Below are 20,685 nucleotides of genomic sequence, written 5' to 3'. Positions count from 1 at the left end.
CAATGTAAGTATTATAAGAATAAAGATACGTACTACATCTGTCACTTTTAAGAAATTGGAAAAATTAGGAAACATGCGCAAGATGTCAGGGATTTTCAAAAGCCACAAGTCGACGGTAAACTGACAATGTAAAATATCAGGGGAAAAAAACTCAACGGATAATACAAAATGGTAGTTCCCTATTCGAACGGTTAAGTCAAAAGCTCAAACACATCAAGAATGGAGAACAACTTTCATATTCCTGACTTGGTACACTACAAAGTGAACGCTCTTGACCTTTTTTAATCCACTTGGTTTCGTTGAGAGAGTAAGTTTTTTTACAATTTTATAGATCCTTACAAAAAAGTAATTACCATGGGCTGAGGTAAAATACTCCTCTTCAATCTAATTTTGAAGAGCTGGATATGATTTGGTAGATATTGTTCAGTATACAGAAATAATGAGTGATAATTTTGATATGAGATGGACTCAAATTCAATTACAAAGTATACAAAACATCCCTCCTCGATGAATAGAATAATAACACGTAGAACCAGGAGAACCAGGTACATGTAGTGACCGTTTAAAGACGCAGGATTGCATATCCGCGGGGGATTGATAACATCATCTTATTTAAACCAAATATTCAGTTTTGAATTCATTAGATTTTAAATTTGAAATATAAAAGAAATCATTGATTATTGTAAAAGTTAATAGTCGTTACCTGCGACATCGCAGGTCAGTAATTGAATTAAAGTATCCGCGCATTATTGTAAGCATGAGTTTGTAGTATTTGTATGGTCTTATGATAAGGTCATTCTGATTAAAAGGTGCAATGTTTGCCCTGCTTTCAACTTTTTTCTGTTATAACCCTGTCCTTGTTACCTTACTACAAAACGTTTTTACTATTACCCGTTCGTTGTCATGTCATTTGGGCAGCATCTGCAGTCTCGATGTATCCTTTATTTTGTATCTAACTCTTTTTATATTTTCATGTTTGGTATATTTTTTTTTGAGAATGAGCGAATCAGATAGCTTTTTTTTTATTGGACTGGATTTTATTGTTTTTGGTGAAGGTTAAATTTCTGGAAGAAAGACCAGTCACGACCAGGCTGTAAAACTGTGTAGGCAAATTGCACATAACATTTGTACCGATTCATCATTTACATCATAATCCATTGTTATGCTCCGAATAAAGGAGCAGGAAACAGAACATGAAAACATTCAACCGGAAACAACATGTGACATTTACTTTTATTTTGGTATCAAATTCGATCAGGAACTTATTATAATAGTTTTTAGAATAAATAATGACGCGGTAAACAATAGGACCTGAAATAGTGTAATTTTTAGTCAACGCAGTTGATTTCTATTAGGTATTCATAAAGAAGAATTCTTTGATTTGTCGTTTTGGAGTCATACTTCTTTAATTTAGTAACATAGATCAGTTTAATTCACGAGATATTAAAGGGAGTGGCTGGAAATAAAACACAACTGAATTTAGTAACATAGAAACTAAGATAGTTCTCACTAAAGGAAAATACAGCAAGAAATCTCAAATAAATACTTGCTTCCCTAGAAATCAACTTTTAGTGGGCAGACAGGTATCTACGTTTTGATAATCAGATGTATGTAATGAGGTTTACATGATGTATATATTCCATTGCCAAAACATTAATGAACCATAACTTCAATATTATCTTCGTCTTTCACTGATTTCAACAGGCACATGTACTAGCACATCAAAGTTGAATTCATGTTTAACAGAATACTCGTACCACCTTATATTATCTTGTTGTTATGATTATCAGTGTTTTGACTTAGTTTGAATACAACCCAAAGAATACAATTATCTAGGATTTTCCACCGCATATCTAAATTTCTCGGTTTTTTTCAGGAAAAAAATAATTCGCATACTGTTATTCAGTTCTATATAATTAAAATTGAAATTGACGATAAACAGAGACCAAACCTTCAAAAGAACAATCAATCTATTTATTACGAGTTGAAGCACCAATTGCATTTGTCCCTTAACCAGTCAGATGAGGGAGGAACTAACATCAAATATTTCAACGAGGATGACCAAGTAAGTACATACATATTTCTTGTCTCTGTATGAGCCTCCATTATAAGGAGAACAACCATGAGTTATGGCGTATAAAGGAGGACATTTGAAGGCTGTATCGGTACAGATTATCTTGGCATTTGAAAAAAAAAATATAAAAATTAAAACATTTTTTTTTTAGTTTTATCCACATAATGTACATTTTGTATATCGAGTAGCAAACATCGTGCATGAAACGCAATATTATGAATCTAATAGCACAAAAAAGAGAATAATACACCTAAAACAAACTGAATCGTATTTATATTATAAACTGAAAAAATTACAAATTATCACTTACCGTATAGCGGGTTATTTTCACGGGTGTAAAATTTCGCGATTTTCATTGAACAAGGTATACGAAATATTTTGGCGGTTAATATTTTGGCGGATTGAAAACTTGTATTCATACCTTTGTATGTACACCTTTAATTTGGCGGAACTTATTTTGGCGATTTTGTTCTATCCGCGAAAATAAGCGAAAATTTGCACCCCGCGAATATAACCCGCTATACGGTATGTTATCAATTCACGCTGTTAGCTAATCATTAAGATAACAAATAAAATCTAATGAAAAGGAATGTACGTGTTTTTTAGAATCAAAGGAAAAAAGGGAAATACAATGTACTGCAATATGTTAATAAAAATAATATGACACAACCCATACGACAAAGTGTAATTGGCCTACACATTTGAATAATTTGATTTTGAATGTAACGCGTCTTCTAATTGGCAGACTTTATTTTGTTACCAGCCCATATATATAATGAAGTTATGTGATCGTGACGTCATCGACGTTTTTTCATGCTTTTCTACGGTTTAAAATGGAATTTAGAATTAAATTAAAAGAAAAGACTGTAATATTTTTTCTGTCTATTCGAAATAACATAAAAGATGTGGTGCACATTGTTAAATAACCCGCTAAGCGCATAATTCAGTGTTCACCACATTTTTTATGTTATTTCTTCATAGACAGAATTTTGTTTTACAATAATTCCTTAAATTAACCCATCATAGCACAAAACTTTGTATGACAGGCACGCGTTACGTCTACGTCATTGATGATCGTTTGAAAAAGACAAATAAAAAAAAAGTTGAAAATCAATAAGAACACTACAGGCCAAAAGGCTTTGCAAAACACAGTTAAGGTAATCTTTCTTGGCTAGAAAATCAGCAGTGTTTGGGAAAAACCAACAATTTGGTAAACAGTTAATTCATAATTATGACCATATCAATAATAGTTTATATACACATCGAAGTACCATCTGAAGTTGCCATTCGTTTGATATGTTTTATCATTTGATTTTGCCATTTGATTAAAAACTTTCCGTTTTGAAATTTCTCAAGGTTCAGTTTCTTTGTGCTTTTGTTTTCATCTATTAGACTTGTGACCAACAAAAAAAGAAGCCTCCATCAGAAGTAGTATCGACCCAGTAGTTTAATGTAACTCCATCATGTACAATAGAATTAAACTTTTGTACTCCAGCTGCGCGTTTCGTATACAAAATTTTTTATAAGTGGCGCAAGAAGAAATGACAATATAAAATACGAAGTTGAGTAGCACTGAAAACTCAAATTTCCGAAACAGTTTGCCAAATACAGCTGAAATAATATTTTCCTGGTGTAGGCAATTATTATCTGATACTTATGTTTGTCGAGCAGTTAGCAATAACCAATTGAAGTTATTAACACTATCAATGTCCTCTTACATGAATAAAATTAAAGAAGGCATGCCAGTCTAGGGCCCTGAATTGTGAGCATTATGTTTTTTTTAATGTGCGTTGGCATTCATTATTCTGTTGATTTTATTGTTTTACCAGTAAACATTTCAGATTACTTTTAGTAATTAAGTAACACTTTAACACAAGTTAATTCAATTTTCAAATTTGCCTTTGTAGATAAGCAACACCAACTCTAAGGAAGAAAACGCTGCATCACATAATCATAATCCTATGAACAGGAGAAGTAAGATAAAAACCAATAAAACAAAGCAACAAAATAATCGAAACACGTGGAAACCATCACTTATTGTCTCTATTGATAACATAGTAAGGCAAAGTGTCGAGGAATATATGTCTTCTAAAAGACAGTACGAAGAACGACCAATGGTTCACTGGCCATCAATGCATTATCTACTACTGTTTAAAGACAGACGTATTGACGATGATGCCATCTTAAATAGGAACTAATAGAAGATCTTATAAACAAGTCTAAATTTTGCAGGTTATGTATCATTTATGCAATATATAACATTACTCTTTCAAATAAAGTTTAATCCAGTCAATGTTAATTGAGAATGGAAGGTAGTTTGAGTTCTAGCTGATTGACGTTTGTTTTACTTTCGTTATAATTGAATGAATTGGAATCTGAACTCTCATTATGCAACATTGGAGTTTAACAGGTATAAAAATTGTTAAACAACCGTATTTGACTGCTATGAATATACAGCTAGAAAAGGTTTTGTTGAATATTTTATGAATTTGTCAGTATTACTCAACATCCTTATCTATTTCAAATGACAAAGTCACTATACAGTAAAATAACAAAAATACCAAGATCTAAAAAAAATTAAAATTCGGAAACTACCTAATCCAATGGCAAATTAAAATGCTCAAACACATCAAACGAATGAATAGCAACTATTATATTTCTGACTTGTTACAGGCATTTTCTTTACTAGAAAATGATATATTAAAAATAACAAATAAAAATGTCAAGAACGGTTCACAAAAAGGCATACAGACAAAGCACATTAGCAAAAATGAATAACAAAAATGCAAAATTGTACCATAGTGCAATAATACAATTACGGGATGGATAAGCATAGGTCCACGTCAAATGAATATTATAAAAATATTCACAATGATTAATTAAATATTACTTTAACACGTCAGTAAGATGATAAACCTAATCAGTACCTAGAATTTATCCTTCAAGACCTTTGTGTATTATTTGCGAAGTTATCAATATTGCCTTGGTATCTTCCGAAGAACTTTACTTAGAAAAAGGACGAGACGTTCTTTGACATGCCCCTTGTTCATTAACTTTATTCGCAGACACGGGTGACGTTTTATAAAGTGTGAATACCGGCTGCTAGCTCTTGAATACGGAATATGTTGGGAAATAGATTTATTTTATACCATATGCAGGTGAACTTTGTATATTGCTACTGAGGCCGGGGTAATTGGTAATGTCAAAATAAAAAAAATGTCTCTTTTGTCATAAATTCTGTTACTGAGATTATCGCGTATGTCTAAATCTAGGTAAAAGTCTAAAAATGAAGCAGATGAAGCTGTGTATGTTGTTTCTTAAAATTCTAGTTCTAGGGTATATATTAATGGAACAAAATCGGAAATTATGGACTGTTGATAGAGAAAACATCATCAATATATCTGAAAATGAAATTAAATGATCTGGCTACTTTGATCTTCTTGTTTTTGACAAGTGAAGTCATATGAAAATAAGAAGATTTGAAGAACAAACCGATGTAACAAATATTCCGTCCTTCCCCGCACTTCACCTTAGGTCTCCATGAGAGTTCAATTAGCCGCTAACTATGTATATTCACACTGAAAAATCTATAACTTGCAGTGAAACCTATAACTGTTTCATTATAAATGTTTACACTTTCCAGATCTATGAACATCCCCTATAATAAAAAATGTGATGTAAATAGGTCAGGTCGTAAATATCAAATTGAATCTGACCATTGAAAGACTTTTAAAATCAATTTATTCATATGTACAACACATTACATCAAATGTGCTCAATATGACACTTATAGACGAAACGCGCGTCTGGCGTAAATACAAAATTTAGTCCTGGTAACTATGATGAGCTTATTTCTAACATGTTTATTTCAATATACTGACATCACAAATGACATTTCGACACACAATGTTAAAATATTATTATCCTTGTCATATGTAAATACAGCTTATGAATGTAATCAAAGACACGCCTATATTCTTAGGTTGACGTTGAACAGCTGAATAATCTCTTCAATTTATGAACGAACAGCAGCAGCCCATCTTGGTAGACCGTTATGAAAAATATGACTACGTTTACGTTCTATATGTCGACACAACCATGCCGCCAATTCTCTCTTCGTTTGTGGCGTTGCACTGTTACTCATGTTCAGGGGCATTGTTTTCGAAAGTATATTATGACTAATTATGGTGTTAGGAAATGTCACAGATGATTTCGGATAATTATATAAAAGAAAATGTGGTATGATTGCCAACGAGACTCTCCACAAGAGACCAAAATAACACAGAAATCAACAACAACAACAACAACAAGGCCCCGAAATGACAGTGTAAAACAATTCAAAAGAGAAAACTAACGGCCTTATTTAATATGTTCCTTATGTCATTCCGTTCCTTTTTCACGAATGTGAACTACAGAATTATACTATTTACAGGGTTTTTTATAACATGAGCAACACGACGGGTGCCACAGATGGAGCAGTATCTGATAACCCTTCCACAGGACATGATATCAGCCCCAGTTATTGGTGGGGTTCGTGTTGCTCACTCTTGTGTTTTCTATGTTGTGTCTTGTTTACTACTATTTATCTAGATCTGTTTTATTTTCCTTTTCAGCCATGGCGTTGTCAACATTTATTTTCGATCTATGAGTTTGACTGTTCCTCTGGTATCTTTCGCCCCTCTTTCATAGCCGTAAGACAATGTTTTCGAAAGTGTCCCAAGTTACAATATGTCATAATTCTTAGTGATATTTTGTATGTCTCTAACATGTGTAGTAAATCTATGACAAGAAGATGATTTCCTTTTTTCAATTATTTACTTCCAATTTCATATTATCAACCTTCCATTCGATCCAGCGTATTTTGCTGAAATAACTAAGTTACCACGTTACACCTGTGCATGTTCACACACGTACTGGACCCCATAAACAGGGATACATTCCTTATAAAACCAGAGTAAAAACGTAGAACGAATGACATTGACACTACAGGTTTGTACTATTTTGATGAAGAATTCAAAATAAATGTTTCGACATATGCATGCATACTTTTTATTGCAACTTTTATTAATCTTTAAATGACATGAGAGTTTTCTGTCGAAAGAACAAAAATAGCGGCAGTTTCTATCAGGCAATATGAGATGACTTGTTGCATGGGTGTTGAATGAATTAACAACTTGAAATTATATTGATAGTTTTTTGTACTACATTCTGTGATAAATTTAAACCTTTTTCTGATATAACACAATTTGTTTTTTTTCAAACTTTCCCAGGCGGCTATGTTGAGTGCAGTTAAGTGCCGTTGAACGAGCTTATGGCTATTTTAAAACAAATTAAACTTCAGAGTAAGTTCTCCGCCTGTCACTGTAATTTATACATCCGTTGAAACGTTTTCCAATAAAACAAAATGTGTTTGAATGTGATTGGATAATGTAAAATAAATAAGTACGGACTTTTCAGCGGAAATAGGTGACATGATTACGTTAAGTCATAAAATAATAATAAATAATGAAGCTTATGATTGTTTAACCATTTCAGCATAAAACAACACATTTATTATGGCAGATATAGAAACGACGGATTCAAAATATATATACTAACTCACAATAATCTGGGGACCGCAAAATACATTCACTAGATATAGGAAGATGTGATGTGAGTGCCAATGAGACAACTCTCCATCAAAATAACAATTTATAAAAGTTAAAAATTATAGGTCGATGTACGGTCTTCAACACGGAACCGTGGCTCACACACAAAAATCTATAAAGGGCCCCAAAATTACTAGTGTAAAACCATTCAAACGGGGAAAACCTACGGTCTCATCTAATATAAAAAACGAGAAACGAGAAACACTTATAAATGACATAAACACACGACAACTACTGTTTATCAGATTGTTTATGTATAATTCAAAAAGGGTATATAAAACCCTTTTAACCAATTACTGTTCATATTTCTAATGACACCAATTTCACAAGTGGCCTCTTTGTAATCAGTCCATTTGATGCACGAAATTTGGCTGTTGTTTTAGAAATAATAATCATACAAGACTTCAAACAAGCCAACATGTTTTGTGAGATATCAACCCTCACCCAGTACATCTAGCCAAAGTTGAAAAAGAAACGCACAACAATACGCACAGTAAAACTGAGTTTAAAATAAGCATTATTCCGATGCCAAAATAGATAACAAAAAAAAAACCTAAGCAAATGGACAATGTTATATATATAAATTAACAAAGGACTACAAGCAGTTACTGAAATGCCTGCTTCAGAATGAAGGGAAAACATTGGTTTTTGGCTTCATTGGTTCATGACGTCCGAATCGGTTTACGAGAATTGATCATCGGTAAAGTATTGATACCTTAATTAGAACCATTGACATCATAAATGTATTTTCACTACTGAATACAAGAGACCAACTATAATTTGAAAAAAAGAACGAAACCGATTTCCTGTATTTTGAAGGTTACTTGTTACTTGCATATACATTGTATTAAGAACAAAATTCGAGTATTTTAATGGTATATTTAAGGCTTGTTTGAGTTGTGCAATTGTTCAAATAATCAAGATCTTTTTCGGCAGTGGATAGCCTGTCGCCCGCTTGCCACATAGTTCACTGTCTATAAAACCGATCTTTTGTCCTAAAACAAGGTACTAGAATTACCCTGAAGTTGTGTTGAGAAAAAGTGAATGAATATAAGTGTGAAGGATGTTAGACAAAACTGTTTTGCCATTCCTTCCGTTAGATGCTACAAAACTATGATTTGTAAATACGAAACATATTTAAGTTGCTATAGGACTATCAATTAAGAATAGCCAACAATGTTAATTTCTTATACCAAACCTATTGCAACTAAAATTTTCAATTACAAACGCGTTTTGCAGGATCTCGATATTGACGACTTCAAGTCTAAACCTCCTAATTGCACTTGTGCTAGTTCCCAATTCACATATAATCCTGCTGGTCACGCTATTACCGGTGACCTCAACATTGTTAATAACACTTCTCTACGTAATGTGTTTTTGAAAGGTCCGAAATATCTTGAGCCTAAATCCATCAATTGGAAATACAACTCTAAAATTTTGATGGATTCAGTCGAGGATTATGCCAGGCAATGGGCTAAGCGCGAAAAGGAAGACGTAGACACTCTATCCGAATGGATTAAGGCAGTGAGGTCGTTGATACAAAACAGAATTAAGAAACTGAATGGGTCCATCAATGTCAATGCTACGTCAATCTTTAAAGATCCAAATCATGCTAAACACCTATCCGACCTCCATGATAAATATGTTGTTGTCCCCGCAGACAAAGCCCCAAATAACATCGTTTTTGTGTGTAAAAGTCATTACATTAACTGCTTGATAAACGAATTAGGTATTGACAATTCACTTGGAAACTCAACATATACCCTCACGACACTTACCAAAGAGGAAAACCTGGATAATCATAGGTCTGTTCTTTGTTCCTTTGGAATTTCAACCAAAGATGACGAACTGGATCTTCCATCACTGTATTGGATACCTAAACTACATAAGAATCCTTATAAACAACGGTATATTGCTGGGTCTTCCAAGTGCTCCACGAAACCTCTTTCTAAATTATTAACATCTATTTTAGCAGCAATCAAAGACGGGCTTCAAAGTTATTGTGGCACTGACTATTCTAGAGGTGGCGCGAATCAGATGTGGATACTTAAAAACTCCAAAGATCTTTTAGAGTACATACAATCTAACTCTCTTTCATCTTGTAACAGTATTAAAACATTTGACTTTTCTACTCTTTACACAAGAATTTTACATTCCAAACTAAAGGACAAATTGAAAGAGTTGGTACTACTTTGCTTCATAAAAAAGAATGGCCAACGTAGATACAGGTATCTTGTCTTAGGGAGGGATAAATCCTACTTTGTAAAGAATCGCTCTGATTCAAACAAACAATTCTCTGAAACTGATATTATCAAGATGTTTGATTTCTTGATTGACAACATATTTGTTACATTCGGAGGACGTGTTTTTCAACAGACTGTCAGCATTCCAATGGGAACAAACTGTGCCCCTCTACTTGCCGACTTGCTTCTTTATTATTATGAGGCTGACTTCATGCAGGAACTTCTTAGGAGGAAAGATAAGAAGTAAGCAATATCCTTTAACTCCACTTTCCGCTATATAGATGATGTTCTTTCACTAAACAATTCAAAATTTGGTGACTATGTGGAACGCATCTATCCAATTGAACTGGAGATAAAGGATACTACAGATACAGTTAAGTCGGCTTCATATCTTGACTTACATCTAGAAATTGACAATGAGGGTCGGTTGAAAACAAAACTTTACGACAATAGAGATGATTTCAGCTTTCCAATTGTGAACTTTCCATTTTTAAGTAGCTACATTCACGCAGCACCTGCATACGGGGTATATATCTCCCAATTGCTACGATATTCCCGTGCTTGCATTTCCTATCATGATTTTCTTGATAGAGGGTTACTGCTCACAAAGAAGCTATTAAATCAAGAGTTCCAAATGGTGAAGTTGAAATCATCCCTTCGTAAATTTTACGGACGCCATCACGAGTTGGTTGACTGTTATGGAATAACCGTTTCACAAATGATATCGGATATGTTCCTTACGTCGTAACTACAATCCCCTTCCCTTTCATGAATGTGACCTACCGAATTATACTTTTTACCGGATTTGTAATCACATAAGCAACACGACAGGTGCCACATGTGGAGCAGGATCTGCTTACCCTTCCAGAGCACCTGAGATCACCCCTAGTTTTTGGTGGGGTTCGTGTTGTTTATTCTTTAGTTTTCTATGTTGTGTCATGTGTACTATTGTTTTTCTGTTTTTCTTTTTCATTTTGAGCCATGGCGTTGTCAGTTTGTTTAGATTTAGATCGTGTCAGACGCAGTCCCTTTAGTATACGTCGGGTTCTCCTTTTTAAACAACATATACAGTTATGCAGCATTAGATCCTTAAATACGTGACATTGCATGATCATTTGATAGGACTAACCATGGTTATACTTTACTTTACTTTTTCATGAAATTTAGTATATTTTCAATTGATTTTTCAAAAATGGCTTGTGAAAATGAAAAGGTTATTGTATAAGACTGGCTGGATCATTCATCGTAATAAGTTATTAATATGATTAAATTGAAACACGACTTCCTCATTCTTTGTAACATATGTGCATTTTGTCCGATACCATTTTTCTTATTTATCTTTTAAAAATACATCAAAACATATAAGTTGCTTTAGAATAAGTTTGAAACGAGAAAAAAACCCTTTGATTGAGCCTTCTGTTGAAAAAAAAATCTATTGTTCTGATGTTTTGTAAGAATAAGCATGAACTATTGTTCTATGATATATTTCCTTTCTTATAACGTTTTCAACTTTGATAATATATTTTGTAAAACAAAGTCCATATTCTTAATGTCATATGATAAAAAACAATCACGGAAGTTTTTGTGACTAATTCACATATTCTTATAACTTCCTTGATTAGTTTCAAGTCTATAAATAAAAAAGAAAGTGTTATTATTTCGATAATTTCGTTTTTGATAATCTTAGAGACGTGTGATTTCATATCGTCAAAACCACGGTAAGTTCTAATGTTGAAATACAATTTGAAATGCAATTTCACTTTCAAAGAGGCTTCGAAGGAAAAGAAGGCAGAACAGGTTCTTCTTTTTGCAAACTTGTAGTTCATGTTTTCAATTCGAAATGTTATTTCAAAGAGGCTTCATAGTATGAACATTAGGCAAAATTGACAGAATTGTTTCTTCAATTTGGAAACATGTAGTTTATAATAAGTAATTTCAAAATACATAAACAGTATAGCCAGTCTAGCTTTTTATCAATATATTGTGCATGTTTCATGAGGACTTGCGTCAAATATTTTCTGATTTTAAATTGATTATTCATGGAGAGGCATTATTGTGTTACCATATACAAACATGATAATAGAGTTTTATAATATCAAATATTCGAATTCATTTTTACATAAAATAACACTTGTTGATATTGTTGCATTGGTTATGTAAATTTTCCTCTATCAGGAATGATCATTCCAAAACATTAAGATACAGGGCTGTTTATTTGAAAGTTTGGAACGCTTTGTATTCAAGTCTATAAAATCCGTTCTTCGTCTACGTTACTGTAAACCAATTTTACTGTAAACCAACTTATTTTCAAGGATACTTAATTTTGCGTTTACACTTTTAATTCCACTTAGCAGCTATTGTAAAAGGAGTAGGTTTAGTAACACCCTTTTTTGGCCCCAAAATATAGCAAATTTACAAAATTGGTTAAATGTAAAGTTTTAGTTACTTTTTGGAAGGTATAATGCCTCTGCTACATAAATATAGGCTGTTTTTGTCACTACCGTACACATATATCGGGTACATGACCAGTAAATCATGCTAAATTATTGAAATCTTTTCCGTCATAAATGAAAGTGGTCGCATTCGTGTTCATTTTTTATAATGAAATGTACGTTGTGTTTAATGATAATACATAACATATATAAAGATCGAAGATCAACACTGATGCGACCACTTTCATTTTTGACAAAAACAATCTGCAAAGTGACAGTTTTTGGCATATTTGATAGATTTTTCATATTTAAGCTAGAATCGGAGCGTTTTTTGTGAGTGAATTAGTTAAAATCCTTCACAAAAAATAATTGAATCAATTGAAATAGACATTTAAGTGTTTATAAAGTGTCCAAAAGTTTTTGTCAGATGAACTTAGAATTTGAGGCCAACACAGGCCCTTACCGGACCTAGTCCTTTATTTCATTTACTTGATGTAGTTTTATAAGGAAAGATCCAAGTGTGACATAATCGCTACGATTTATATTCGCTTTATTTTTTTTACTCGTGAACGTCGCAAAAATAGATTGGTCTCTACAATTAGTTGGTTTACAGCATGTTTAAGATTTGATTTACTTCTGTATAGAGTTATTGCATTGAAACATTCATGATATTTCAAAGTTCTTATTCTTTCAGATGCCTATTCTTTTATTTGTTTTGTTCATTGGTAGTTCAGCTTCACACCAATTCAACCAGGACATGGATACAGAATGGCTACTTTTTAAGAAAGCGTACAACAAAGCTTATGGGAACGGAAGTGAAGATTATTTAAGGTGGAGTCTACTTTTCTTTTTTTGTTTCATATGATATCTAAGAAAAAGGAGAAATCACAATTGTGTGTCTTTAAATATGATCATTGAATACACAATATATCTTTATCACAACAACGGAGTTTCATTTTAATATATAACACTTCTACTAAACATCTGTCGTATGAACTAAAATACTGAAGATTTTCTTCCCCAGGTAGTTAGCAGAATTTTACACATTTTTATTTTATTCTAATATTCTCAATCTTTGTACTTGATTTGGTTTCCCAACTGGTTTGACAAGAATGGATCCGCTAGTTATAGTATATTTATATCAATATTTAAATTCGGTCATTAGACTAAACCTTAAAAAATATGAGAATAATGCAATTATTTCATTTTTTTTTTTATATCAGGCGATCTATTTGGGAGAAGAATGTTAGATATATTGAACACCACAATTTGGCAGCCGACAGAGGAGAACATAGTTACTGGCTTGGTATCAATCCTCTTGCTGATATGGTACGATATTAATCAACTAGCTCCATTACTTCTAACAGGAGTGTGGTTTGTGAATCAGACATAATTAAAACGAGCAATCTATTTGACAAAACACAATTTTAGTTAACAGTGTCAACGACTTGCATCCGGAAAAGCACAGGCAATTGTGGCATAGTTTATTTATTTGATTGCTAAATCTTTCTTTTTCATATAAACTGATCATATATATATAATCAATTAACGTCAAACTAACAACACATTGAACGATTTTTTCGGTAATTTATTCATTCCGTCATCTATGTTTTTTTTTCTGGTAGAAGACACGAAAAAACCTCCAGGTACGACAATTGTTTAATTGTTTTCTTACTCAACCAATTATCTTTATTGTATTACGTTAAATGTATGATTTTTGAAGTCGATTGATGAGGTGATCGAGACAATGACAGGTGGATTGATATATAGAAACACCAGTGAAGGTTCTACATTCCTCCCTCCGAATAATGTTGAGATCCCTAGTGAAGTGGACTGGAGACAGAAGGGCTATGTAACTCCTGTGAAAGACCAGGTATTTTTATTCTAGTTACAGCATCATTATTACTTAAATAAGGCGAAACTCCTTAAACAGATTTACAGTAAAAAAAAGTCAATAATATTTCAATGTGAACGCAAGGGTGATACGTTTTGGACAGGGGTTACCCTTACTAGAGTGCAATATATACACCAAGTACTATCGACTTAGATACATGCATCAACATAACGTTGTTTCTAACTGGCCTACAAAAAGATGAATTTACTCCGTCACATGATGTCATTACTCATAAACAGGCACATTACAGCTAAACGGACGGGATGGGTTAGCTCTCTTTTACCCGATATCTTCTATGAGGGTTTACTGATGGATGGATTAACGACTTACTACTTTTGATGATAGAAACCAATCCAACGCTGTACAGAGTCAGAATATGTTAGGCATCATCCGCGTAACCCGCGTCGGCATACACTCCATAACCCATTATGGATGGGGGAGTGTTATGTCGACTGACATCCGAGGGCTGTATCCGAGGTGTTGAAAAATGGCTCTGATAATGCTTCCTGTCATCGTTAATACTACGCTCCAGGCTCATCGACCTGTACTCCATCATCGTGGGTAGCTGTCTGCCAAGCTAACCAATCTGGCCTGATAGCAGCCGTTGTGAAGGCAGTAAACAAACCAAAAAAGACAAACAAACCAAAAGCACTCTCCAAAACCAAAATTGCGGCTTACCAATATGGCGTCCTCCACCTGTTCCTAACCCACAGCAGAAAATATTTAAATGCTCACCTAAAGCGTTTGGACATTGAACTGACCGTGCGAGGGATGTATATCCATTCACGGTCGTTAAACACTTCCATCATTACATGATGTATGTGAGTGTCCTAAGTCATGAGCCTAACATGCAGTGGTTGTCATTTGTTGCTGTATATCATGTTTCTTTCTTTTATTGTTTTGTAAATAAATGTGTCTCTGTGGTTCCTAACAATATATTTTGATCATAAAGTTTTAGTATTATTTTAATGTAAGTCAAGTTTACCGGGGACAATCGAATGATCAATGATGTGAACAGAGAGAGATTCCTTTTACTCAACACAGTGGTGTTTCGTTCTCATGTTTATTGCATATTTTCTTCATTTTAGGGAAAATGTGGATCATGTTGGGCATTCTCAGCTGTAGGATCATTAGAGGGTCAGCACTTCAGGAAAACAGGGAAACTCGTATCGTTATCAGAACAAGATCTGATAGACTGTTCGTCAAAATACGGTAAGCAGTAGAATGATCTATAGGCAGAAGACTTCATAGTACATTTACACAATGACGGGATGTGTAAGTACAAACATATGTATAAAAGAAACACAAAAGAAACCACAAGTATATAGACAAGGCGCATTAGAAAAATTAAAGACAATAATACTTTTACAAAGTAAAATTACACAATGACGGGATGTATTAGTACAGAGCTACGTCATATGTATAAAAGAAACACATGATGGCATATAGACAAAGCACATTAGCAAAAATGAGACAAGAATACAACCGTTAATAATTATAGAACAATAACGCTATGACGGGATGTATACGTACAGAGTCACGTTAAATAGATATTACAAAAAAAGACAATTAAAGCATTATTCATAAACTTATTTTTTGTTTAGAATAATAGAAAACGTTATTAAGATGTTATACAACATCAGTATCTAGAATACATACTTCAAGACCATCGTGTATTATTTGGGAAGCTGATATGAAATAGTCCATCTTGAAAATTCAAAATGCTTAGCAATCCTTGCGGATAGAAATTCGAAACTTTACCCGTCTCAAATGAATGCTATGCCAAAAAATCTATAAACGTGTTTCAAGAGTCACTCACATAGTTATGCATTCTAATAATTAAAATAACTTTCATGGGTAAGTATATCTAAAATTAGGTAATTGTAAAGAGTTAATTGAACAAACGTTGATAGTAAAAAAAACTTTATTACTTTTAATGTAAGGTAACAAAGGCTGCAATGGAGGTATGCTACCTGCTTCATTTAACTACGTCAAAGATAATGGAGGAATAGATACAGAAAATAGCTACCCATACGAGGGAAAGGTAACAACAAACGAATAACATGAAGGAACGCTTGTAAATAATCCATTCTGGATTAATTCTATCTAAAATTGAGAATGGAAATGGGGAATGTGTCAAAGAGACAACAACCAGACCGTAAAAAAACAACAGCAGAAGGTCACCAACAGGTCTTCAATGTAGCGAGAAATTCCCGCACCCGGAGCCCCTATCCAAGATATGAGATACAAAAAACCCACGCTAAGGAAAATGAAAAAAAAAAATAAAATAATAAAAAGTAAAATCACAAAGATACTAAACTCAGAGGAAAATCTAATCAGAAAGTCCATAATCACATGGCAAAATAAAATAACTAGAGGCTCTAAAGAGCCTGTGTCGCTCACCTTGGTCTATGTGAATATTAAACAAAGGAAGCAGATGGATTCATGACAGAATTGTGTTTTGGAGATGGTGATATGTTTGTACATCTTACTTTACTGAACATTCTTGCTGCTTACAATTATCACTATCTACAATGAACTTGGCCCAGTAGTTTCTGAGGATGTTACCGGTAGTACAAATTTACAAATTTTATGAAAATTGTTTAAAATTGACTATAAAGGACAATAATTCCTTAGGGGGTCAATTGACTATTTTGGTCATGTTGACTTATTAGTAAATCTTACTTTGAAGAACATTATTGCTGTTTACAGTTTATCTCTATCTATAATAATATTCAAGATAGTAACCCAAAACAGAAAAATTTCCTTAAAATTACCAATTTAGGGACGGCAACCCAACAACAACTTGTCCGAATCATCTAAAAATGTCTATGCAGATAGATCTTGACCAAATAAACAATTTTACCCTGTCAGATTTTCCCTAAATGCTTTTGTTTTTGAGTTATAAGCCAAAAACTGCATTTTACCCCTATGTTCTATTTTTAGCCATGGCGGCCATCTTAGTTGGTTGGCAGGGTCACTAAACACATTTTTTAAAACTAGATACTCCAATGATGATTGTGGCCAAGTTTGGTTTAATTTGGCCCAGTAGTTTCAGAGAAGAAGATTTTTGTAAAAGCTAACGACGACGACGACGACGGACGACGACGGACGACGGACGCCAAGTGATTGGAAAAGCTCACTTGGCCCTTTGGGCCAGGTGAGCTAAAAATCGAATGGACAAGAACTGTCATATTCCTGACTTGGTGCAGGCATTTTCAAATGTAGAATTGTGTGCGTCCAACGCGCTATTCTTCATTTACCTTCACAAGGTTAATTTATAAACAAAATTTTAAAAGTCAACGCAAATATGCGATACAGCTTAATATCAAAATTGTTTTTAAACTGACGAAAATAAATGAACTTGCTTGACTGAAATGAAGATACAGCTGTAAGGCGGGAAATTTTTCATGTTCAGTTACGTTATCGTTAAATCATCATGTAAAGATCGGAAGGATGATGTATCATTTAAATTTTCAACGCAATGGATTATATAAAATTCATTTTTTTTTTATCAATTCGCATACATTTTATTCATTGCAATTATAGAATTGCATTTATAAGAAATGTTCACAGGTGCATGTGTTTTGTTTATGATACAGGTTGGAAACTGCCGGTACACGAAATCTAATATTGGAGCTTCTATCACTGGTTACACTGTGATCAGAAATGGAGATGAAAATCAGTTGAAGCAAGCTGTTGCAGCAGTAGGACCTGTATCTGCATGCATTTACGTGGATCAAAACTTTATGTTGTATAAACGAGGTTAAATTCTTTAAAAATAATTAATTAAACATTCTTCATGTGTAAGTGTAAAAAATATGGTAATCACAGGAAGTCACAACAGTAGAGTAAGGTGATGCAGCCTCCCACCTTCTTCACATGGAATAGACATTTCCATTCTCAATTTTATTTAATTGACTTGTATACAGTGATTGTCTAATGTTTGTGCTAAAATGTGCGATTTTATTTAGTGCTGTTGTATAATTTGTTTTTATATTATGCTTGCTTGAATCTTCAGTTAAATTTGTGCTATAAAAGTAATAAAAATAATTTAATTATATTTGTTTTAATTTCTTTCATATTTATTTTGTTTAAAAAAACGAATTTATAGATGCAAAAATAACTTATTACCTGTTCTAATAAAAAAAGACACTGGTCAATTAACAGTTGATTAAAAATGTTTGTACAGTGTAATCCTTTGTTTGCACAAGTTTTCCTCCTTTTCCGCCCACATGATATTTTACCTTTTCTTACCAGATTTATAAAAAGTGGGAATAGAGGAAATGAACCAATACAGCATATGTTTAGAAAGGGGCAAAAGATACCAGAGGAACATTCTAACTCATAGATCGAAAATAAAATGACAACGCCATGTCCTGTTGAAATCAAAGGAATGTAAACAATCTAATCATATTTTCTTTGTTTCAAAAATAGCTAAGTTCCATTCATATGAAGACACATTAGATGAGCATTTGTAAGTCGTTTTTCTTATTATTTGTTTTATATTTGTCTATTTAAAAGAGATGACGTGCATGGATTTACAGAACAATATTTAATGATGATTTTATAACTATTTCAGGTGTATTCAATAATCCGACCTGCAAGTCTTACACCGTAAATCACGGTATCCTGGTTGTTGGATATGGCACGGAAAGCAGCGATGATTATTGGCTTGTTAAAAACAGGTATCAGTCATTACTATTCTTTTCATGTAAATTTATTCAATTTTGATTGGTTTATATTTAAGCATTTGATTTAATTATTTTCCATCTTATCTGAGGAATTTTAGTTGTTACATCAATACTTATTTTTTCTAATTGAAAAAAAATACCGAAATTGCTTTTAAGGAGAACTTCTACGAGCATTTCGAATTAGTAAAACTTTAATACCACTAATACAGCTATATGTACAATATATTTATGCTGTCGGAAAATATAAAATTAATTTGTATGAGCTTTAGAGACTGGACCAAAAGCGAGGCTCAGCCGAACTTTTCTCCTGTTTCGTAGCGACATATACATTTGATCTTTTCCGACAATTACATATATTGTGAATATTCTGAAATTACTCCCAACTCTTGAAACTGTAGTTATGAAGTCTAAATCATTGCCACTGATTTCTAAAAGAACCCGAAATAGTTGAAACGCGTACAGCGAAGAGGACCCCAAAATGAACTGGTTAGGAAGCAGAAATATTTTTATGACCGCTTGCTCAAAATGGATGTGAGGTAACAGGAGACTTTATTTGTACAAGTACATACAAATCAAAAATTTATTTGCATACCTGTTATATGTACAATAGTTGGCTAATTGCAGGATAAAAAGATGGTAATACATGTTTCTATATTACTTTATATTGAACTATTAATTCATTTCAGTTGGGGAACAACATGGGGAATGGATGGATACATATTGATGTCAAGAAACAAGAACGACCAGTGTGCCATAGCATTAAATGCCATGTACCCACTAATGTGATGAATATATTAACTTGTTGAATTTCTGAGAAAACTTTGATCATATTGTAACGAATTCCTTCGAGAATATTCGCTACTCTGTTTCAAATATGACAAGCGTTTCTAAAGACTATTATAATGTTATGAATGCTAGTATATAAATAAAGAAACTAAGAAAGCAATAAAAAAGGAAGGTCTGTTATCTTTTTTCCAATATATCAGCCATTGAAAATTTGACGGCACATAGTTCTCTCTAGATTTGTTGTACATTTAACAATTATTTCAAATGACGAAAAACATTTGCTATCAACCTGTACAAATTCTTTGAGGCCTGCAATGCAGTGGGTAACGTGGTTCATTTATATTATATTTTCTTTTTGTACATTGTTTTGTAATAAATTATGCCGTTTGTTTTTTTTGTCTGAATTATCTCATGTTGTTCATGTCTTTTATGTCTTTGATAGCCAACTGTAAATGGAATGAGTTTATCTCATTGATGGAAGCCGTATGGTTGCATATAATTGCCTACAGTTTATTCACTTAACCTCTGGTCCATAGTTGGTAATTATGCCACTCTTCCTTTTTAAAATTCACATTGCGATAAGACGTGTCACGATACTTATCTATCCCAAATTCATGTATTTGGTTTTGATGTTATATTTGTTATTCTCGTGGGATTTTGTCTGATGCTTGGTCCGTTTCTGTGTGTGTTACATTTCAGTGTTGTGTCGTTGTTCTCCTTTTATATTTAATGCGTTTCCCTCAGTTTTAGTTTGTTACCCCGATTTTGTTTTTTGTCCATGGATTTATGAGTTTTGAACAGCGGTATACTACTGCTGCCTTTATTTGTATACTTATTGTGGAAGGAGTCGATTCCTTGGTGTGCAACCCTAATGGCGTCAAATAGTTTAGAGATATTTTTTATTTGGAGCATCT

The 20,685-nt window shown here is 33.1% G+C and overlaps 2 protein-coding genes across 2 annotated transcripts; both read left to right on the top strand.

Moving 5' to 3' along the window:
* The first annotated feature begins 219 nt into the window (after positions 1 to 219).
* On the top strand, positions 220 to 4,477 carry LOC134688125 (uncharacterized). Its single transcript, XM_063548596.1, has 3 exons — positions 220 to 249; positions 1,877 to 2,065; positions 3,982 to 4,477. The coding sequence occupies exons 1-3, from the start codon at positions 220 to 222 to the stop codon at positions 4,270 to 4,272; spliced, it is 510 nt and encodes a 169-aa protein (XP_063404666.1). The 3' UTR covers positions 4,273 to 4,477.
* A 7,096-nt stretch (positions 4,478 to 11,573) lies between these two features.
* LOC134688450 (procathepsin L-like) lies at positions 11,574 to 20,167 on the top strand. Its single transcript, XM_063549172.1, has 9 exons — positions 11,574 to 11,683; positions 13,092 to 13,228; positions 13,621 to 13,726; positions 14,121 to 14,270; positions 15,380 to 15,503; positions 16,235 to 16,335; positions 17,894 to 18,056; positions 18,874 to 18,979; positions 19,672 to 20,167. Exons 2-9 carry the CDS (start codon positions 13,092 to 13,094, stop codon positions 19,769 to 19,771), a joined length of 987 nt encoding a protein of 328 aa, XP_063405242.1. The 5' UTR covers positions 11,574 to 11,683; the 3' UTR covers positions 19,772 to 20,167.
* Positions 20,168 to 20,685: the final 518 nt, after the last annotated feature.

The sequence above is a fragment of the Mytilus trossulus genome, chromosome 10 (assembly GCF_036588685.1).
Source record: "Mytilus trossulus isolate FHL-02 chromosome 10, PNRI_Mtr1.1.1.hap1, whole genome shotgun sequence".
NCBI classification, from domain to species: domain Eukaryota; kingdom Metazoa; phylum Mollusca; class Bivalvia; order Mytilida; family Mytilidae; genus Mytilus; species Mytilus trossulus.
The sequence above is the reverse complement of the archived record's forward strand: the minus strand, read 5'-3'. Positions and strand labels throughout refer to the sequence as shown.

What these genes read in the sequence shown, in the direction of transcription:
- LOC134688125 (XM_063548596.1), top strand. Translation starts at nt 220, where the DNA reads ATGGAGAACAACTTTCATATTCCTGACTTG. An exon ending in ACTTTCATATTCCTGACTTG is followed by an intron (nt 250 to 1,876) that starts GTACACTACAAA and finishes GGTTTTTTTCAG; the next exon opens with GAAAAAAATAATTCGCATAC. An exon ending in ATTTCAACGAGGATGACCAA is followed by an intron (nt 2,066 to 3,981) that starts GTAAGTACATAC and finishes TTGCCTTTGTAG; the next exon opens with ATAAGCAACACCAACTCTAA.
- LOC134688450 (XM_063549172.1), top strand. Translation starts at nt 13,092, where the DNA reads ATGCCTATTCTTTTATTTGTTTTGTTCATTGGTAGTTCAGCTTCACAC. An exon ending in GGAAGTGAAGATTATTTAAG is followed by an intron (nt 13,229 to 13,620) that starts GTGGAGTCTACT and finishes TTTTTATATCAG; the next exon opens with GCGATCTATTTGGGAGAAGA. An exon ending in CTTTATGTTGTATAAACGAG is followed by an intron (nt 18,057 to 18,873) that starts GTTAAATTCTTT and finishes TAACTATTTCAG; the next exon opens with GTGTATTCAATAATCCGACC.